The sequence below is a fragment of the Aspergillus luchuensis genome, chromosome 1 (assembly GCF_016861625.1).
Source record: "Aspergillus luchuensis IFO 4308 DNA, chromosome 1, nearly complete sequence".
NCBI lineage: Eukaryota > Fungi > Ascomycota > Eurotiomycetes > Eurotiales > Aspergillaceae > Aspergillus > Aspergillus luchuensis.
The window spans coordinates 3,809,533-3,825,847 of record NC_054849.1 but is presented as its reverse complement, the minus strand read 5'-3'; the positions used below and the strand labels follow the sequence as shown (position 1 = coordinate 3,825,847).

Sequence of the window (16,315 nt, the reverse complement as noted above, 5' to 3'; positions counted from 1 at the left end):
GGCTGTGCAGGTTTTGGCTGGTGGAGAATGTGCGCTGGATCAAGATGAGTTGTAGACTTGAGATGGATACTAGTTGGAAGCTGTAGCTGGTGCAACTCCGCGCCGGTTGTCATGGGTCACGTGATATATAGGCTGGTTGAGGTGTATCTCGATTCGGATTGATGATAATGTCTGTTAAGTTGTAGATGGCAGTGTGCTGGTGCTGCTAATGTAAATGCAAAGTTGGTGACTGGTCGATATGTAGCTACTCTAAACGTTTAGTCCCTACAATGGCATTTTCTTCAATACCGGCTGCAGCCAGAAGGATGCATACCGGTTGAAATCCAGTAGACTGACACCTACTACTGACAGAATTCATGATTAAGAGGAGTTGTATTTCGTATCCAAGAGCATACCATCTTGCACCCATCATCCGGAACAGTGCCGAAGGGAAAAAAGAGTCTATCATAAATACACAAAGGCTTAACAGAATGAATGCTCTATAACAGCACCAAAACAAAGCCCCGAATCGAACATAAAAAGTAATAATGTCAAAAATAACCCCGGATATGGGTAGAAAATGAGAAAGACACTCGCTTTTCGGATCAGCTAATCATCAACATCTTAAACAACCTGGCCGAAGGCGGGGATCAACGTCTGAGCCAGCCAGAAGCTGAAAACGAGCTTGGGTCCGGTCATCAGGAGCTTGGGCGTCAGACCCTTGAAGAAACTGGTGACACCCTCGTTCTTGACCATGTTGGACAGGATGCGGAAGCCGGACTCGGGGTTCTCGAAGTTGCGGTTCTGGATACGGGTCTTGATCACATCCAGAGGAGCCGACACAACCAGGGAGGCACTGGCACCGCAGATGGAGGCAACGAAGTTCTGGCTCCAGGAAGCAGTGTTGTAGTCCTTCAGGGAGTAGATGTACTCCTTGGCGAAAGCGGAACCACCGAAGAGCTATTTCCAGGCATTAGTATCAAACACTCATACATGAAGAAGGCAACAATCGGGACCATGGGAACATACAGCGAAAGATCCGGGAGCGTTACGGGCGGCAGTCCAGCCAGCACCACGGTAGAGACCCATACCCTCATCGGAGATGATCTTGAACAGACCACGGCCACGGAAAGCCTCGGGGTTAGTCTGACGCTTGATCTTGAGGACGTCCAGGGGCAGGAGGACAATCTCTCCGATACCGATCAAACTATTTCCATATGATTAGCCAGAGTGTTACTATCAATGGCGGGAACACAAAAACGAACCTTCCAGCAGTGGCGTGCATGATGGCCTTGCCGGTACCCTTGCCGAAAGCATTGTCGAAGTCGGAACCCCAGTGCTGAGCGAGGTAGTCGCGAGCGAAAGGCTGACCACCGTACTTGTAGATACGCTGGAGAACCTTGTAACCGGCGGCATAACCCAGACCGGGGAAGAGGGAGGTGAACTTTCCGCCAAAAGAGGCGTTGGCGTATTCCTTGAAGACAACCTGGTTCAGACCGGCGGTGGAGGTAATCTAAGCAAGCGCACAGTTAGTACAATGCATTTCTACATGATGGTATGGATAAGGGATAGTAAGTGTCGTACCCGAGTCTGGTTGCTCATCAATCGCTTGGAGATAGTATCAACCTGGTCGATGAGTCAGTTTTGTTATTTCTCAGGCGAGAAGAGCGCAATCGATGCGCCAATATTCGAGAGGGTAGTGTATAATCGTACAGGGTGGAAGACCATCAACTCGGCAATTCCGGCAGTTCCTGAGACGGAGAGTTAGTCCTTGAGCGCAACCCCCACGCCCTGGGCACAATATGGGTGTGACACATACCGGAACCCAGAAGACGAGCAGTCGCGGATTCTCTCTTAACATCCTTAGCGGCAGAGCCAGCACCGGCTTGGGCCATAGCGGGAGACATCTTGATTATGGGGAATTGGGCTGAGTTGGGCGTAGTCGGGGTAGAGATTGGAGAGTATAAAATTTTCCGGGCCTGAGGCTTCTTTTCCGTCGGGGAGATGAAAAGGCGATTCAGAAGGAAAGGGAAGGACGGAAAGATTTATATATAGGACAGAAATGCCAACAAAGACAGGACAAGAGACCACAGCCGGGGCTAGGCAATGCAGCAAAGAAAAGGATGATGGGTAAGGCGGATGCACGAGAGAGGGAGGGGAGGGAAAAGAGCAAGAGGAAGAGGAAGAGACCGAGAAAGATGGACTGACTGACTGTTTCTGCGCCGACTCGGAACCGCTCCAAGCGTCGCGGCCGGTGCTTCAACGCCACTAGCCCCCTTTGGGCCTGGCACTACCGGCCCTGGATCGGAGCGGAGCGGCCCTGATTATCTCAGCAGCCGGTGATAAACTAACTGGTTTTAGATAATCTAGTTAGTTATCTAAACTACTAATCCATACATTAGCTAATTCTACCTTAGTTATTCCATGTCCAGGTATATGTAGTAGTAGCTTGTTCAATCACATGGCACATTTTTTGTCAAACCTGTATTTACGGTCACACAAGACAAGCTTCCATCAATAGCAACGATTGTTTCTCATTTAAACTACCATCTGAAGAAGAATACTCATTTCGCCAAGAGAGTTCACGAAGAAGATTAATGAAGAGCCCCCAAGATAACGCCCGCGTACAGCACAGCATAGAAACATCACAGCGTGGTCGAGCTCGCCATCCACCCCTGTCCTACAGCAACCAACCCCTACATCCAGGAAGTCAATCTGCAACTTCCCCAAAAGAAGGAAAAGGCAACTGAAGGAAGTGACTTAACGATGACGGCAGCGAATTCACTTCAAGAGACAGGGAAATCAGACCAAAAGGGAAAAGATGAGATCGACCAGCGCCTAGCAGTCACCGAACGTATTCTCGCCGGAGTACCTAATAAATATCCCGGGTTAGCACTATGCACGCAGAACAGAGATACTAGGGTATCGGAGGGGTCGGCATACGTGATATACAAGAAGCCATCTTCATCCTTGTGCTCTTCATAGATACTGCTCATCAGAGCAGCTGTAGGTGGTAAAACCTCATCGACAAAGATAAAGATCGCTTTCTCAGGAGACAGCTTGATCCGCTTACGGATCACGTAGACGAACTGTCCAACTGTAAGGTCGGCAGGGACAAGGTACTTCTTCTTGTCGATGGTGGCGATGTCCGATTTTTCGACCTTTTCGCAGATTACCTGTAGGATAGAAGCTAGGTTAGCGACTCGAACAAGCGGTGAGCTAGGAACCCGGTTTCTCCCCCCCAAAAGACCGTGAAACCAAAATCACAGTAGAATGTAAAATAGAGGATAGACGTACTGGAATGCGATCGGCATATTTCTGGCGGATACGCTCGGCCTCTGCCTTGCGCTTCTCGAAGGGGTGCTCGTCCTTAAACTTGGAACGCATATTGATAAGTTGATGAGGGCGGCTAATAGGTCTGGTCCGACGGGTCCCTTAAGGGGGAGATAGTGACGAAGCAGACGAAGAGGAGCGAAATGGTGACAGAAACTGGATGAAAGCTAAGAGATAATAGAGCAAGGGTGAGATGGTCGATGAATAGATGGATGGGATGGGATGGAGAGATAGATGGATGATGACAAAAGGTGAGCAGGCTGGCAGTTGTAGAGAGTTGAAGGCGACAGCCCCGCGTCATTTGGTGAGGGAACGGCTTCCACGGCTGATAAGGCCGCCAGGCAAGCGTGGATCACGGGGTGGAGGCGGTGAGCGGCCCCACACGTGAGTCAGGTCGGGTCATGTGCTGGCTCGATTCATAGCACATTCGATCATCTTTCGGATATCTAAGCCAGTTCGTCAGGGCAGTTCCTGTCGTCATCCTGGCACGTGGATGTCGTGCACTTATCCGAATGACCAATGCGGATGATACCGTCTGGTTGTCATCGAGCTGGGCCGCCTTTGCGTTACTGCATCGGTAGTGAAGTGGTAGCTCGGCGGGCGATGCCTCCAGCCTCCACTTAGGATCAGCGCCTAGATTATGGGGTTTCCCATGCTAGAATGGTTACTGTCTACCGCTCGGTGCAGCACCCACATCTCCTGCACTCTATCTAGTTACTGCTGTTGAGTGACTCAAGATCGCTCACTATTTGCCTAGTAGTTAAGTCTACTCCGCTAGTGACTGACACAGTCTTCACTCATGGAGCAATCCCGCTTGATGTTGTGCTGCTGCCTTGGGGGTTGTTCGGACCCAGGGGTTGGCTTCGGCATTGGCATTGGCAGCCTTGCAAACATGCAAAAGTGCTTATCTCAGCCGGGCCGGGTCCCATGTTCAGACAAACCCAACAATCATTGCAAACTGGACAAACAGGATTCATATCCTCACGACATTCGGGAATATCGAGGCCGCAGGTGGTCCCATACTGTGCCTCGGAGCCGATAATCTGAACAAATCCTCCATTACCAAATCCCTTCCCACTACTGGCTCTAGACCATAGGTGGAGCTCGGAGGGAACAACAACCGGTTGATTCTCGACAGGCACTATACCTGGCACCACCTGATCTTTGGCAGATCAGCCAATTCCATCTACTCTGCAACAATGGCTGTTCCCCGGCCATATATGCCTCTTCGGAGGTCGCTCTGCCAATTGTCATCTCGATCCTGTCGCACACCTCGCAACCTCTCAGCACCCTTTCGCAGATACTCCTCGGAACAGAAACCCCCTTCCGAACCCAAGCCATTCACTGTCTGGAGACCATACCTACGGCTGGCCATTGGTGTGCCCTTCATCGGTGCTTTGGTATATTCCATGGTAGACTTTACCCACCATGTACTTTGCGCGAACGTCTTAATCTGACTAGATTCAATGCAGATGACAGAAGAAGTAACCGAACTCGACTCGCCTTCCCTCGTGGAACTCGATGAAACGCTCAAGAAGCAAGCCACGATCAGCGAACAATCTCCCATGCGCCTGCGCATGGAGAAGCTGATCAAGGATCACCAACAGAAAATCATTGAAGAGCTGAGCCGGATAGATGGAAAGCAATTCAAGACTGATACCTGGACGCGCCCCAACGGCGGAGGTGGAATATCCTGTGTCCTTCAAGACGGGAATGTCTTTGAGAAAGCCGGAGTCAACGTATCCATCGTCTACGGCGAACTCCCCCGGCCAGCCATTGAGAAGATGCGGGCAGACCATAAGTCCTTTGTTGGCGCCGACGTGGACTCCTTGAGCTTCTTCGCTGCCGGTCTGTCCCTCGTCCTCCACCCCCACAACCCCATGGCCCCAACCGTCCACCTGAACTACCGGTACTTCGAGACATCAGACCCCAAGGACCCTCTCAATGGCGACAAGAACTGGTGGTTCGGCGGTGGCACAGATCTGACCCCCACCTACCTTTTCCCCGAAGACGCCAAACACTTCCACCAGACGATCAAAGACGCCTGTGATCGCCACGACGCCACATACTACCCGAAGTTCAAGGCCTGGTGCGACAAGTACTTCTATATCCCCCACCGCCGCGAATGCCGCGGTGTAGGAGGTATCTTCTTCGATGACCTGGACGCCAGCTTCCTCCAGTCCTCGTCAACGTCCTCACAGAACCCCCAGGAGACCCTTTTCTCCTTCGTCTCGGACGGTCTCGCTTCTTTCCTCCCCTCTTACGTCCCCATTATCGAACGCCGGAAGGACATGCCTTTTACACCCGAGCAAAAGGAGTGGCAACAGCTTCGACGCGGTCGCTACGTCGAGTTCAATCTCGTCTATGATCGCGGTACTAGCTTCGGTCTCCGCACCCCTAATGCCCGCATTGAGAGTATTCTGATGAGTTTGCCCCGTACCGCAAGCTGGGCTTACATGGACCCCGTGTCGGGAACCCGGACGGAGGATTCTGTAGATGGTGATGAGGCACTTCTGGGCGAGGGCAAGGAGCGCGAGAAGGAGATCATGGATGTTCTGAAACATCCTAGACAGTGGGTGTAATGCTGCTGAATCAGATGAATCATGGATCATCGGCAAGGATATGGTTTCTTTTCCTGAAAAATTATGTATTATCTGCATGTATATTATTTTATGAGCTGCATCTATGGGCTACGTCACGTCAAAAGCAGCACTGTCTTTAGAAATCAGAAAAAAGAAAGACTTTCAAAATATACACTTGTCTAACACATGCAACAATGCCATAAAGGTGCGTATGATATGTTTATAATGCCGATCAAGCTCCAACGGAAAACCCAGGGGTAGTAGTAGTAGTAGTAGTAGTAGTAGTAGTAGTAGTAGTAGTAGTCGTAGTAGTTGAGCCGCAACGAGCTGGTATAGCGCGGCGAGCAACAAAAACATATGTATGTAGAAAGGAAAAGGTATAGCAGCAACAATAAACACAGTCTTGGTAACGATGGAAAATGCGCAGGGGAGGAAAAAGGGGAAAGGGCAGAATTAGAAAGACATGTACGAAGAAGAGATAGGACGTAGACCATATCGCCAACATACAAACCGGAGCTTTATCGACCAGCGACCACGCTTCTTTGCCTGGCTAGCCAGCCCTTCTGAGCATCGGCCAGGGATCCATTCCGATACCGGGCCAAGCCAATGTTGTTGTTCTGTAATCGATTCTGGAGTTCGTACCAGGAGGAGCCCATCAAAGTCAGCTCCCGCGCTTGAGCATCGATGATCTTCTGGAGTTCGAGCTGTTTGGAAAATTTGAATATTAGTGGCTTGCAATAGCTAGTCCGTGTCAAATGACAACTTACCTCGCGCTCTTTGCTGATTCCATCATCCGTATCCTCTTCAAGTTGCTTTATCCGCTCTTGGAGGAACTTGATGTGTTCGTTCTGTTGATGGATATACTGCAGAATGATTCGTATTAGTCTTTTGTAGGCCGTAAAGTGCAAACGGGATAGGATGTATCAATGGGTCAAGGTGGCAGCCGAGCCTCAGCGCCTGAACCGCTTGGCGATTAATCGACCCAGGCGCGATAGACCGGGTGCCTTCGCTGCTAATATCTGGGTCGAATCGCCAAATGGCCGATCCGCAAGAAGATCGAGACGTTTCCTGTCGCCACTGAGGCTACCGAGGCGAATAGCCCTTGCTTGGTTCGGGATAACACAAGTTGAGAGTCGATGGGGTTTCTTGTAACTGACCTCTGCACGTTTCGCCAGCCTCTCCAGATTCTTTTCAATCTGCGCGGCGACTTGTCTGATGAGCTCTACAGCCGACTTTTGGGCGGCTTCGGGATCATCGCCATTTTCCTGTGCAGTGAGTTCGGCCAGCAGCTTCTTCATTTCCTCTGCGGCTTCATGATCTTCCGCACGGAACTCCGCTTGCTTCTTCTCGAGCAAGTTTCGCAGATCGTCACGTTCGGCACATGTGACCTGGACCAGAGCCTGGGTTGAATCAAGCTCGGCCTGCAAATTGTACAGTCTGCGCATAGCATCATCTTCTCCTTCACGAGCCTTAGTCAAATCCGATGCGCTGCTCGCTTTGATCTCGGTAATCAGATCCATGTTCTCTTTGTTGGAGAGTTCAACTGTATTCGTGTAAGTAAATTTCATACACACGGATTTCGCCAAACAGTAGCTACTCACTTTCCGCCAGCGCATCGTTCAGCGATCTCTTGGATACATCGAGAGCTTCTTGGGCCTCGGCCAATCTCTTGAGGGCAGATGTATACTGGTCGTACAACTTCCAGTAATCATCACTGATGCATCGTTAGCGGTTGTACTAACTAGGTTGCTCCTAGTAGGAAATACCTCTGCGAAGAATTTGCGCGGGCCTGTTGCAGCGTTTCATTGAAGGCTTCGGAAAAGTCCAAGCCCACCTGTAATTACCTTGTTAGCGGCTTCATATAAGATGATAGTAGCCATAGAATGTAAACATACGGATGGCCCTTTCAGAGATTCCACTTCCTTCTTCAGCTCTTCATTCTCAGATTTCCTGTAGCGAGTTAGTCTAGATCTCCGTCGCTGTAGCATAGGGTCTTCTAACAGCTGTGATTCCTTCACACCGATCGCCTCAAAGTCTTTCTGCAGAGTGCCCTCGAGCTTGGGAGTTTCAGTACCCGGCGTCAGGGATGGGCTTCCAGGAGAACCTTCCAGTTCACGGATTCGCTCACGGAGCTCGCTTATCAAAGCATCATCACGTTCGCGCTGCTCATCGGCGTTACTGAGTCGCTCTGTGAGAGCATGGTTGTTGAACTCGAGCTGCTTCTTCAGGTTTTGGATTTCACTGCACTCCTGCTCAATGCGAGGCAAAACTCTGCGGTATTCTTCAAGCTCCACCTCACGCTCGGAGTTCCATTTCTGCTGCGAATCCGCCTCCTTCAGCTGTTGCTGGAAGTCTTTGATCTGGTTCCTGAGCGACTGGTTCTCCTTCTCGAAGTCCTGGCTAGCCTGCAGCTTCTGGCGGTACTTTTCGGCCGCATTTGCCTTACGAGCGAGTTGATCTCGCTCAGTCTTCAGCTCATCATAGTCATCCTGAAGCTTCTGGAATCGTTGGTTCTTGACGCGTAACGACTCCACCGTCATGCGTAAACTGTCGATCTCATCCTGCGCTGTAGCCAGCCTTGCTTCCTGAGTTGCGATAATGTCTTCTTGTTGGCGGGATTTGGACTCGAGAGCCTTTGCGCTGAGTCCAAGATCACCTTTCCCAGACCTCAAGTTGACTAGTCGGTCTTCGGTCGATGCAAGCCGGCTTTGTAAGGTATCGTTGTTCTCCTGGAGGCGCGCCAGGCGATCGTGCATATCATCGATCTGTTTCTGCATGTCCTTTTTCTCACGCGCCATCCGGTTATTCTCCGCCAACACCTTTCCTACCCGCTCTTCAAACTGCAGTTCCGGGTCGACGGGCAGATCCCGCTCCTCCTTAACATCGTCCTCGCCATCGATAGCCTCATGCTGACCATTCTGAGCTTCTTCGAAGATGTTTTTCAGGGTCTCCTGCGTCGGGGTACTTAGGCTCTGAAGGGTCTCGACGTAGGTCTGCGCGTTGGGGGAGCGGATGGCGGCGATCAGAAGGAGCTTCAGGAGTTTGTTGGCCTCCTTGACGGAGTTCTTTTCGGCGACCAATTCGAGGTTGGGATTGGGGTCAAGACCCGTGGGCATGCCATCGGGTTGTTGGCGGATGTAGTTGACGAGCAACTTGTGGATATGTTTCAGGTTCTGCCATTTGGATAGCCAGTGGTCGGACGGGGCGCGCTGGGGGATCTCGTCGAGGAAATACTGCGGATCGATGTCCTGCAAGATCTCCCAAATGATGGTGCCATCCGATAACTCCTCGGTCGTCCGGATAGTCTTACCCAAGGCGAAACTGTTGACCCATTCCAGCAGGGCCTGGGTGACGGTATGCTCCGCAGCCATGGTCGGCGATGTTGACTGCAATCGGAGGCAATCAACTGGGCGGGGAACGCGGCGGTTGTTGCAAATTCCAGGAACGGCTGGGTGGAATTGCCGGCAATTGTATTCGGATCGCGGCCAGGAGGGGCTAATTGCGACCCCTCAGCACGGTTGAGTTTAAACCTGGACGGCGGAGGAAGAGGACTGTGCCTCGATGAGATCCTTTTTTGAGCGCCTTCGGGGCGTTGGAGGCGGGATCCACGCTACGCGCATCGACGAGCTATAAATACCGATGTCCCGCTTGGGGGGGAAAGGAATGGTTTAGGGTCACCCACAGCGCTGCTTCCTTATTTTCTACTTTCCCTATGTGAAACAATATCCACTGAGGATGAAAATGGTTTGAAAGATTGGAAAAGTGACAAGTGATCCCTATCATGTATTCATATTCTGGTTGCTTTTGTGTTGTTTGTTGAGTTATGGGAAACAGTCGCCGGCTTTAAGAGTTATGACATTAGATGGTTCATTAGACAATAACAAGACACAAACTTTCTTTCCAGAAACAGAAGAAGACAAATGATACCCAAGAATCCTGAATTACAATCTAAGCTAATTTTTTCCCATCCATTATCGACCATCAATGGTCGAGCCCCGAAACCAGCGGGAACCCCATCCATCATACAGTAGTAATTTGGAATAGAGAAAAGGGAGCTTTCTTCTCCCGGACTATCCAATATCGCCCTCACTGAATAGTGACAGTCATGTCTTTCTCGACAGTTGGATTATATGCCGCGAATTCAGTTGACAGCTGTTGAACCGAGTCGGCCTTGGTGTCGGCTGCGAAGCCCCTGTGTGTATGTATGTCAGACCAAGCAAGCACCTCAGGACTTTCAAGAGAGAATTACTTGAGCAAAGCTATAGAGAGCAATATGTTAGCACTGCCACTATCTACCCAAAACGCAAGGATGACTAGGGATAATTGCTTACTGTAATTATGGGTGATCTTGCCACCCTACCAGAAACGGCCAGTTAGTAACATATAGATGTGCCAACGCTGTTCAAAGCACCCGGTCACATACAGCGTCCTTAACTGATTGCTTTGCCTGATCAACCACCGAGTCAGGGGTACCTGAAGGGAACGTGACCAGAATCGATTCGGCCAGGGCCAAGGGGAGCAACCCCAAGACGGTAACAGTAGCAGATAACTTCATGGTGAAGAAATCGACACAGGGTAATATTTCCTAAAAAACCGATGATAGTATTACAAAGGCCCAGATTCAAGTACCAGTGGTTGTAATATAGAGATAGAGGCGATGAAGAAGGAGTTGTACCTAGTCAAGTTGGGAGAGTAAGGTGTGACTGCGTCATACTACCTGGAATGCATTGCCCGAATAGGGTTAGTCGGTAACGGATAAGGAACCAGAGTCTCAAACTAGTGCGCTGACTCAGCCAGTCACGCCGCGGCGCTGACGCTTTCTATTCTTCGGACCTCGTGAGCGCAACTTCCGCAATTCTGCCTGCCTCTCCTGCTCCCTGTTCGCTTCCCCTTCCCTCGCTTCTTCCCGGCCGATTTTGGCTGCTTTGCTATTTTCCTGGTCATTCTGGTCGAGCTTTGATTTTTCTATTCAGCTGGTTTTCTTTTCCTTTGGTCCCCTCTGCACGTCCGATCTCCCCATCGAGGTGTGTAACTGCTGGGGGTATTTCCAACTTCACTCCGAGACCTTCCCCCTCCCCTCCATCTCTCATCCACTCCCCTTCGCCCCAGTTTGGTTCCTCTACTAGTTATTGTCTACTGGAAGGGTCAATCAGTACGGGTGATTGTATGAGATAGATTGATTAACACTGGGTTGACGGGGTGTTGTAGCGCGGGTTCTTTGTTGACTTTCGGGTTCTGGTGGAGGATTTGCGCTTGCGGCCTCCTGTTGTTGTCTCAAGTCTGACCAAGATAGCTAGCAAGCATTCTACAAGTTCCGACAGCTCTTTCCATCTCTTGCACTCAGGAGATACGTTTACTTGGAGAGAAACAAAGCACGCGGATATAGGAATCTTTATATACGGTGGTAAAAGGGACAAAGCCGGGGACAAAAAAATCAGAGGAGAAAAGAAGAGAGAAAACAAAGCAATAAGAAGGACAAGTTCCTAACAAGAAAGGAGAAAAGGGAAGAAAGTCAAGAAAAAGAAAAAAGCAAGAGAACAACAAGAAGATAACAAAGTCCAAGGAAGAGGAAAGGAACTGGAAAATTCAGTGAAAAAACAAATAATTAATATAAAGAGGAGGATTCAGAGGAGAAAGAACAAACACAAGGAACATAAATATTCTTTCCGAGTGTTACGCCCTTCTTTAGCGCTTGTCCATTGTTCATTTCTTTCTTCTTTGTCGATACCCTTTTCTTATTCTCACTTGCCCCCTGTTCCCCCTTCATCAGCCTCACCAGCCTTTGTATCTGCCCACCATGTCATCCGGGTTGGCCTCCGACGAAGTTGCCGAGGACTACAAGAATTCCTTGGAAGATCTAACCAACAATGACAGGTTTCAGATCAGCAATCTGACTGTCATAGCCAAGGAGAACACTGAACATGCGATGGCCATCTCCCGCGTGTTGGAGAACCACATTCGAACAGTAGGTGACACGCTCTCAGAATACCACCGGTTGGGCCCTCGTCGAATCTGACGAGGGCGCTCAACCCGTCTGTAGTCTCTCTTTGGGATGAACGAATTCTAATCTGCTCTGTAGACTCCGCCGGCTCAGAAATTGCCCGCCTTGTATGTAGTCGATTCGATTGTCAAGAACGTAGGCACGCCCTACACTCTGTTCCTGGGTCGCAATCTGTATCAGACCTTCATGAACGCCTACACACTGGTCGATTCGCAGACGCGCAAGAAGTTGGATGAGATGCTCAAAACCTGGAAGGAGCCGGTGCCGGGTTCCCTCGACACCAGGCCCGTTTTCCCTCCAGAAATCACTCGCAGTATTGAGAGTGCTCTGATCAAAGCAAGGACTGCAGCGCTTCAGCAGCAGCAGGCTCGAACTCAACAAGACATCCTCGCTCGCGGTCGAGTTGGCACTCCTCCAGGTTGGAACAGCACTCCGACACCACCGCAAGGCATGGGCCGCCATCCACCTGCTGCAAATCAGGCTTTACCCATGCATTACCAGCGCAATGGCTCTGGTCACGGATATCCACCATCGGTAAGTATCATCTCACATTTTAAGTACAGTGGTGGAAGGTCTCATTCGATTAGCAGGGTGAATCGTACTCTTCACGGGGGACCCCGACTCCCCAAGCCCAGCCACGTACAACAGAGGTTGATCTCGCGGCTCTCAACCGAGATATTGAGGCTCTTATTGCCACCGCCAGAAGCGATTTTGCCAACAATCCACTAGACCCCTCGATACAGCAACGACTGAAGGCTCTTTTGGATCTTCAGGGTATCTTGCAACGGCAAGAACTCACCCAGGAGCAATTGAGACTCGTCCGCGACCAGGTTTCAGCTCTCGCTCCGAAGCCTGCAATTCCGGCTCCTCAAGTTATTGCTCCAACTGTTCCGGCTGTTTCAACGCCCCCCATGGCTACCCCCCCAGCCCAAACACTATCGCAACCTTTACAACAGCTCCTCAATCCTGGCACGCTTGCCGGGCTCCTCAAAGCTACTGCTACACGTCAGCAGCCGACTCCGCCGCCTCAAATCCACAATATCCTACCACAGATGCCCACTAATACCACCGCGCCGCAACCATCCGTCAGCGCCGCACCAGAAAATCCTCTCATTGCAGCCCTAAGAGCGCAGGGTTTACTTCCACCGGCCTCGGCACCTCCGGCCGCTTTCACTGCTGCTCCGCCACCAAATGTCGCGCCTGCTTTCCCACTAATCGTACCGGGTCAGGTGCGAGTCACGCCTCCCGTCGCGACGCCGCAGGCACAACAAGGTACATCGAATGCGCAGATAAACGTTCAAATGAGTACAGCGTCCATCAAGATGTGAGTTTCCTATGTCATGCTACATTGGTTTTCCTATCACTAACTTAAATGAACCCCCAGCCCGCGACCAATGCTGCTCTCCAGCCTCTACGAGACCCGGTCAAACCGGTGTGGAACATGCGGTCAACGTTTCTTTGCAACGGAAGAAGGGAAGGAGAAGAAAGCTCGCCATTTGGATTGGCACTTCCGAACCAACCAGCGCATGTCTGAGGCAGCTAGGCGGGCCCAAAACCGCAGCTGGTACGTTGATGAACGGGTAAGTCACGCACCATTTCCGAACCAGTTATCCTGCAATACTAATTATCTCCAGGATTGGATCAAATCCCGTGAGGCGGGAGATGAACAAGACCTTGCGGAGACGGAGGCCACTGCTGAGGGTGTTGCTGGTGCTGACGGCGCTGCGACGAAGAAGGGGCCTCCTAAGCAGTGGATCCACGCCCCGAATGACGCGACATTGCGAAACACCCCTTGCCCTATCTGCCAAGAGAAGTTTGAGTCAACGTGGTCAGAGGATGTACAGGACTGGATCTGGCAGGACGCAGTCAAGGTGGGAAGTCGCGTGTACCACGCCAGTTGCTATGCCGAAGTGACCAAGGACGGACCTACGCCAGCCAACCGGGGGACGCCGTCAGGACGAACTGGGACTCCCGAGTCTGTTTTGGGCAAACGCAAGGCCGAGGTGAGTTATTCATCAATGAGAGTTATCTAGGAAATTTTTGTGACTAACACGTATTATAGGGAACCGATTCTCCTGGATCCAATGTACGGATTAAAACAGAGCCCGTGTGATCGGGGTGTACACTCCCTTCTCTTCTTCTCCTACTCTTTGTTGATGATTCTCTGCTTTTGAGCGAAGATGCATCGTTCATTCAGCTTCACGGCTGTATTTTGCATGGGAAGGTTGAATGAATTCCCCTTCCCCTGGGCGTTCCGGGGCAAGTGACGATGGTGATGGATCACAGGACACATACAGCACTCCCGGGCTCGCTGCCTTGTATATAGTATCCCATTGTAGAACCAGATGAACCAAATATCAGGTCATTCATATACATCCTGGATGTCTTCTATGTGATTAATAACGTAGAACCACTATATATAGATACTAACCCCCCCAGTCTTTATAGTCTCGGCGAATGACGTCGGCAAATGAAGCTGCCCCGCTCGGCGCAACTCCGCCCAGCACAGCTAGAATTACTTTTATTCCTGACTTCCCCACGACATCTGTCGAACATTCTTCAGAACCCGAGACATCCGTGCGACTGCCCTGCACTCCTTAGCCTTGTTGATCTCTGTTCAGCATCCAAGAAAATCTCCAGTCCTCCATCTTCACAATGGCTCCCCACAATATCCGGTGGGGTATCATGGGTAGGGACCAATTTCCCCGCATCCAGACCAAACAAACAAAAAGATCCCAGGCTAACGAACATGGATGGCATTGCGCCTCTACAGCTACGGGGTGGATTGCCGAAGGTAAAGCCCCTCCTCCGAAATCTCACAGTCAGCAGATATATCTAACATCAACACTATAGTCTTCACCCGCGATCTCCTAAGAGACCCCAGCATCCGCAACGTCACCGACGTCTCTCACACCGTCGTGGCTGTAGCATCCTCCTCCAACGCCGCACGAGCAGAGAAATTCATCTCAGACACCGGCATCCCGTCCCCCTGTGCCGCCTATGGCTCCTATGAAGATCTCGTAGCCGACGCCAACGTCGACGTCGTCTACGTCGCAACTCCACACTCCCACCACTTCCAGAATGTCATGCTGGCTCTTAACGCCGGAAAGCATGTACTCTGCGAAAAGGCCTTCACCGTCAACGCGGCTCAGGCCAAGATCCTCTGCGAGACCGCCCAGAAGAAGAACCTCTTCCTCATGGAAGCTGTCTGGACTCGCTACTTCCCTCTCAGTATCCAGATCAGGGACTTGATCAAGCAGGGTGCTATTGGTGAGGTCTTGCGGGTGATCTCTGATAACAGTTTCGGAGACCCGGTCGAGGAGAGATGGGGTACGGAACACCGTATGGTTAATAAGGATTTGGCGGGTGGTTGTTTGTTGGATTGTATGTGGTGTCTACCTACCATTTCCCTCCTCCCCCTGAATGATGACAACGAGTAATTGATAACTGACTATATTCGAACGCACAGTGGGAATCTACTCCCTAACCTGGGTCTTCCAGACCCTCTACCACACCCTCCCCCGGGAGCAACGTAAACCCCCCTCTGCCATTTCTGCCCACATGACCCTCTACCACCTAACCGGCGCCGATGAGGCCACTACCATCCTTCTGAGCTTCCCGACCAGCACCCCCTCCAATATTCCTCACCCGGGCCAGTCGCAGGCTGTGGCCATGACGCATCTCCGCGTCTCCACTGATCCCGACGAGGCAAACACCGCCCGTCCGGCCATCCGGATCCAGGGTACGAAGGGTGAGATCCAGGTGGATGGACCGGCGTTCCGGCCTGAGCGGTACCGTATCATCCCTGCCAAGGGGAACGGTGAGGTGAAGGAGGTTGAGTGCCCGTTCCCTGGCGATGGCAAGGGAATGTTCTGGGAGGCGGATGAGGTGGCGCGGTGCTTGAGAGACGGGAAGCTGGAGAGCGAGACTCTGCCATGGGAGGAGAGTATTGTGATTATGGAGGTGATGGATGAGGTCAGACGGCAGGGTGGGTTGACTTATCCGGAGAAGATCGAGTCGACTGTGTATCCTACGCAGCTGTAGATCTAGTAGTCATGTAATTTGGATAATATGATCTGGAATTTCAAGTTTTGTTCATGTGTTACGGTCGAGAGTATATACCCTTGGCCTGTATACGCCAGTCCAAAAGATCAATAGCTACATGATCATGGCGGTTTACTTGTCGGACGTTATTCGCATTCCGAAATTACTACTATACAAACAGAGATTCCCGCCGGAAGGCATGAGTCTATATAAGGACATGAGAAAGACAACTTCCATTCCCGGACAATGCAGGTCGTTTTGTCTGCCTTTCTTCGCCGGCCCGTGAGGGCAATCAAAAAAAAGCCTCTACCTCCGGGCAAAGACATAAGCACCGGAACGATGGGTATCACTAAGGTACATCACTCCGGCCTTCAGA

General features: G+C 51.1%; 7 protein-coding genes across 7 annotated transcripts; 3 read left to right on the top strand and 4 right to left on the bottom strand.

Annotated features, from left to right (window-relative positions):
- Positions 1–603: 603 nt before the first annotated feature.
- GGC1 (putative mitochondrial GTP/GDP transporter Ggc1) lies at positions 604–1,886 on the bottom strand (the record flags this gene model as incomplete). The annotated part of the gene is made up of 6 exons (XM_041683755.1): positions 604–939; positions 1,009–1,186; positions 1,245–1,492; positions 1,564–1,605; positions 1,693–1,730; positions 1,799–1,886. The coding sequence occupies 6 exons, from the start codon at positions 1,884–1,886 to the stop codon at positions 604–606; spliced, it is 930 nt and encodes a 309-aa protein (XP_041538008.1).
- Positions 1,887–2,817: 931 nt separating this feature from the next.
- ATG8 (autophagy-related protein 8) lies at positions 2,818–3,366 on the bottom strand (the record flags this gene model as incomplete). The annotated part of the gene is made up of 3 exons (XM_041683754.1): positions 2,818–2,851; positions 2,923–3,155; positions 3,277–3,366. The coding sequence occupies 3 exons, from the start codon at positions 3,364–3,366 to the stop codon at positions 2,818–2,820; spliced, it is 357 nt and encodes a 118-aa protein (XP_041538007.1).
- A 1,145-nt stretch (positions 3,367–4,511) lies between these two features.
- hem13 (coproporphyrinogen oxidase) lies at positions 4,512–5,894 on the top strand (the record flags this gene model as incomplete). The annotated part of the gene is made up of 2 exons (XM_041683753.1): positions 4,512–4,724; positions 4,785–5,894. 2 exons carry the CDS (start codon positions 4,512–4,514, stop codon positions 5,892–5,894), a joined length of 1,323 nt encoding a protein of 440 aa, XP_041538006.1.
- A 518-nt stretch (positions 5,895–6,412) lies between these two features.
- Positions 6,413–9,265, bottom strand: AKAW2_11285S (putative microtubule binding protein HOOK3; the record flags this gene model as incomplete). The annotated part of the gene is made up of 6 exons (XM_041683752.1): positions 6,413–6,598; positions 6,662–6,757; positions 7,052–7,437; positions 7,496–7,608; positions 7,661–7,728; positions 7,790–9,265. 6 exons carry the CDS (start codon positions 9,263–9,265, stop codon positions 6,413–6,415), a joined length of 2,325 nt encoding a protein of 774 aa, XP_041538005.1.
- A 715-nt stretch (positions 9,266–9,980) lies between these two features.
- AKAW2_11284S (uncharacterized protein) lies at positions 9,981–10,449 on the bottom strand (the record flags this gene model as incomplete). The annotated part of the gene is made up of 4 exons (XM_041683751.1): positions 9,981–10,086; positions 10,144–10,153; positions 10,226–10,250; positions 10,318–10,449. 4 exons carry the CDS (start codon positions 10,447–10,449, stop codon positions 9,981–9,983), a joined length of 273 nt encoding a protein of 90 aa, XP_041538004.1.
- Positions 10,450–11,691: 1,242 nt separating this feature from the next.
- On the top strand, positions 11,692–14,008 carry AKAW2_11283A (putative mRNA cleavage factor complex component Pcf11; the record flags this gene model as incomplete). Its single annotated transcript, XM_041683750.1, has 6 exons — positions 11,692–11,859; positions 11,974–12,429; positions 12,486–13,219; positions 13,280–13,475; positions 13,530–13,898; positions 13,958–14,008. The coding sequence occupies 6 exons, from the start codon at positions 11,692–11,694 to the stop codon at positions 14,006–14,008; spliced, it is 1,974 nt and encodes a 657-aa protein (XP_041538003.1).
- A 542-nt stretch (positions 14,009–14,550) lies between these two features.
- Positions 14,551–15,939, top strand: AKAW2_11282A (Gfo/Idh/MocA family protein; the record flags this gene model as incomplete). The annotated part of the gene is made up of 4 exons (XM_041683749.1): positions 14,551–14,584; positions 14,669–14,689; positions 14,749–15,279; positions 15,365–15,939. 4 exons carry the CDS (start codon positions 14,551–14,553, stop codon positions 15,937–15,939), a joined length of 1,161 nt encoding a protein of 386 aa, XP_041538002.1.
- Between the last annotated feature and the right edge of the window lie 376 nt (positions 15,940–16,315).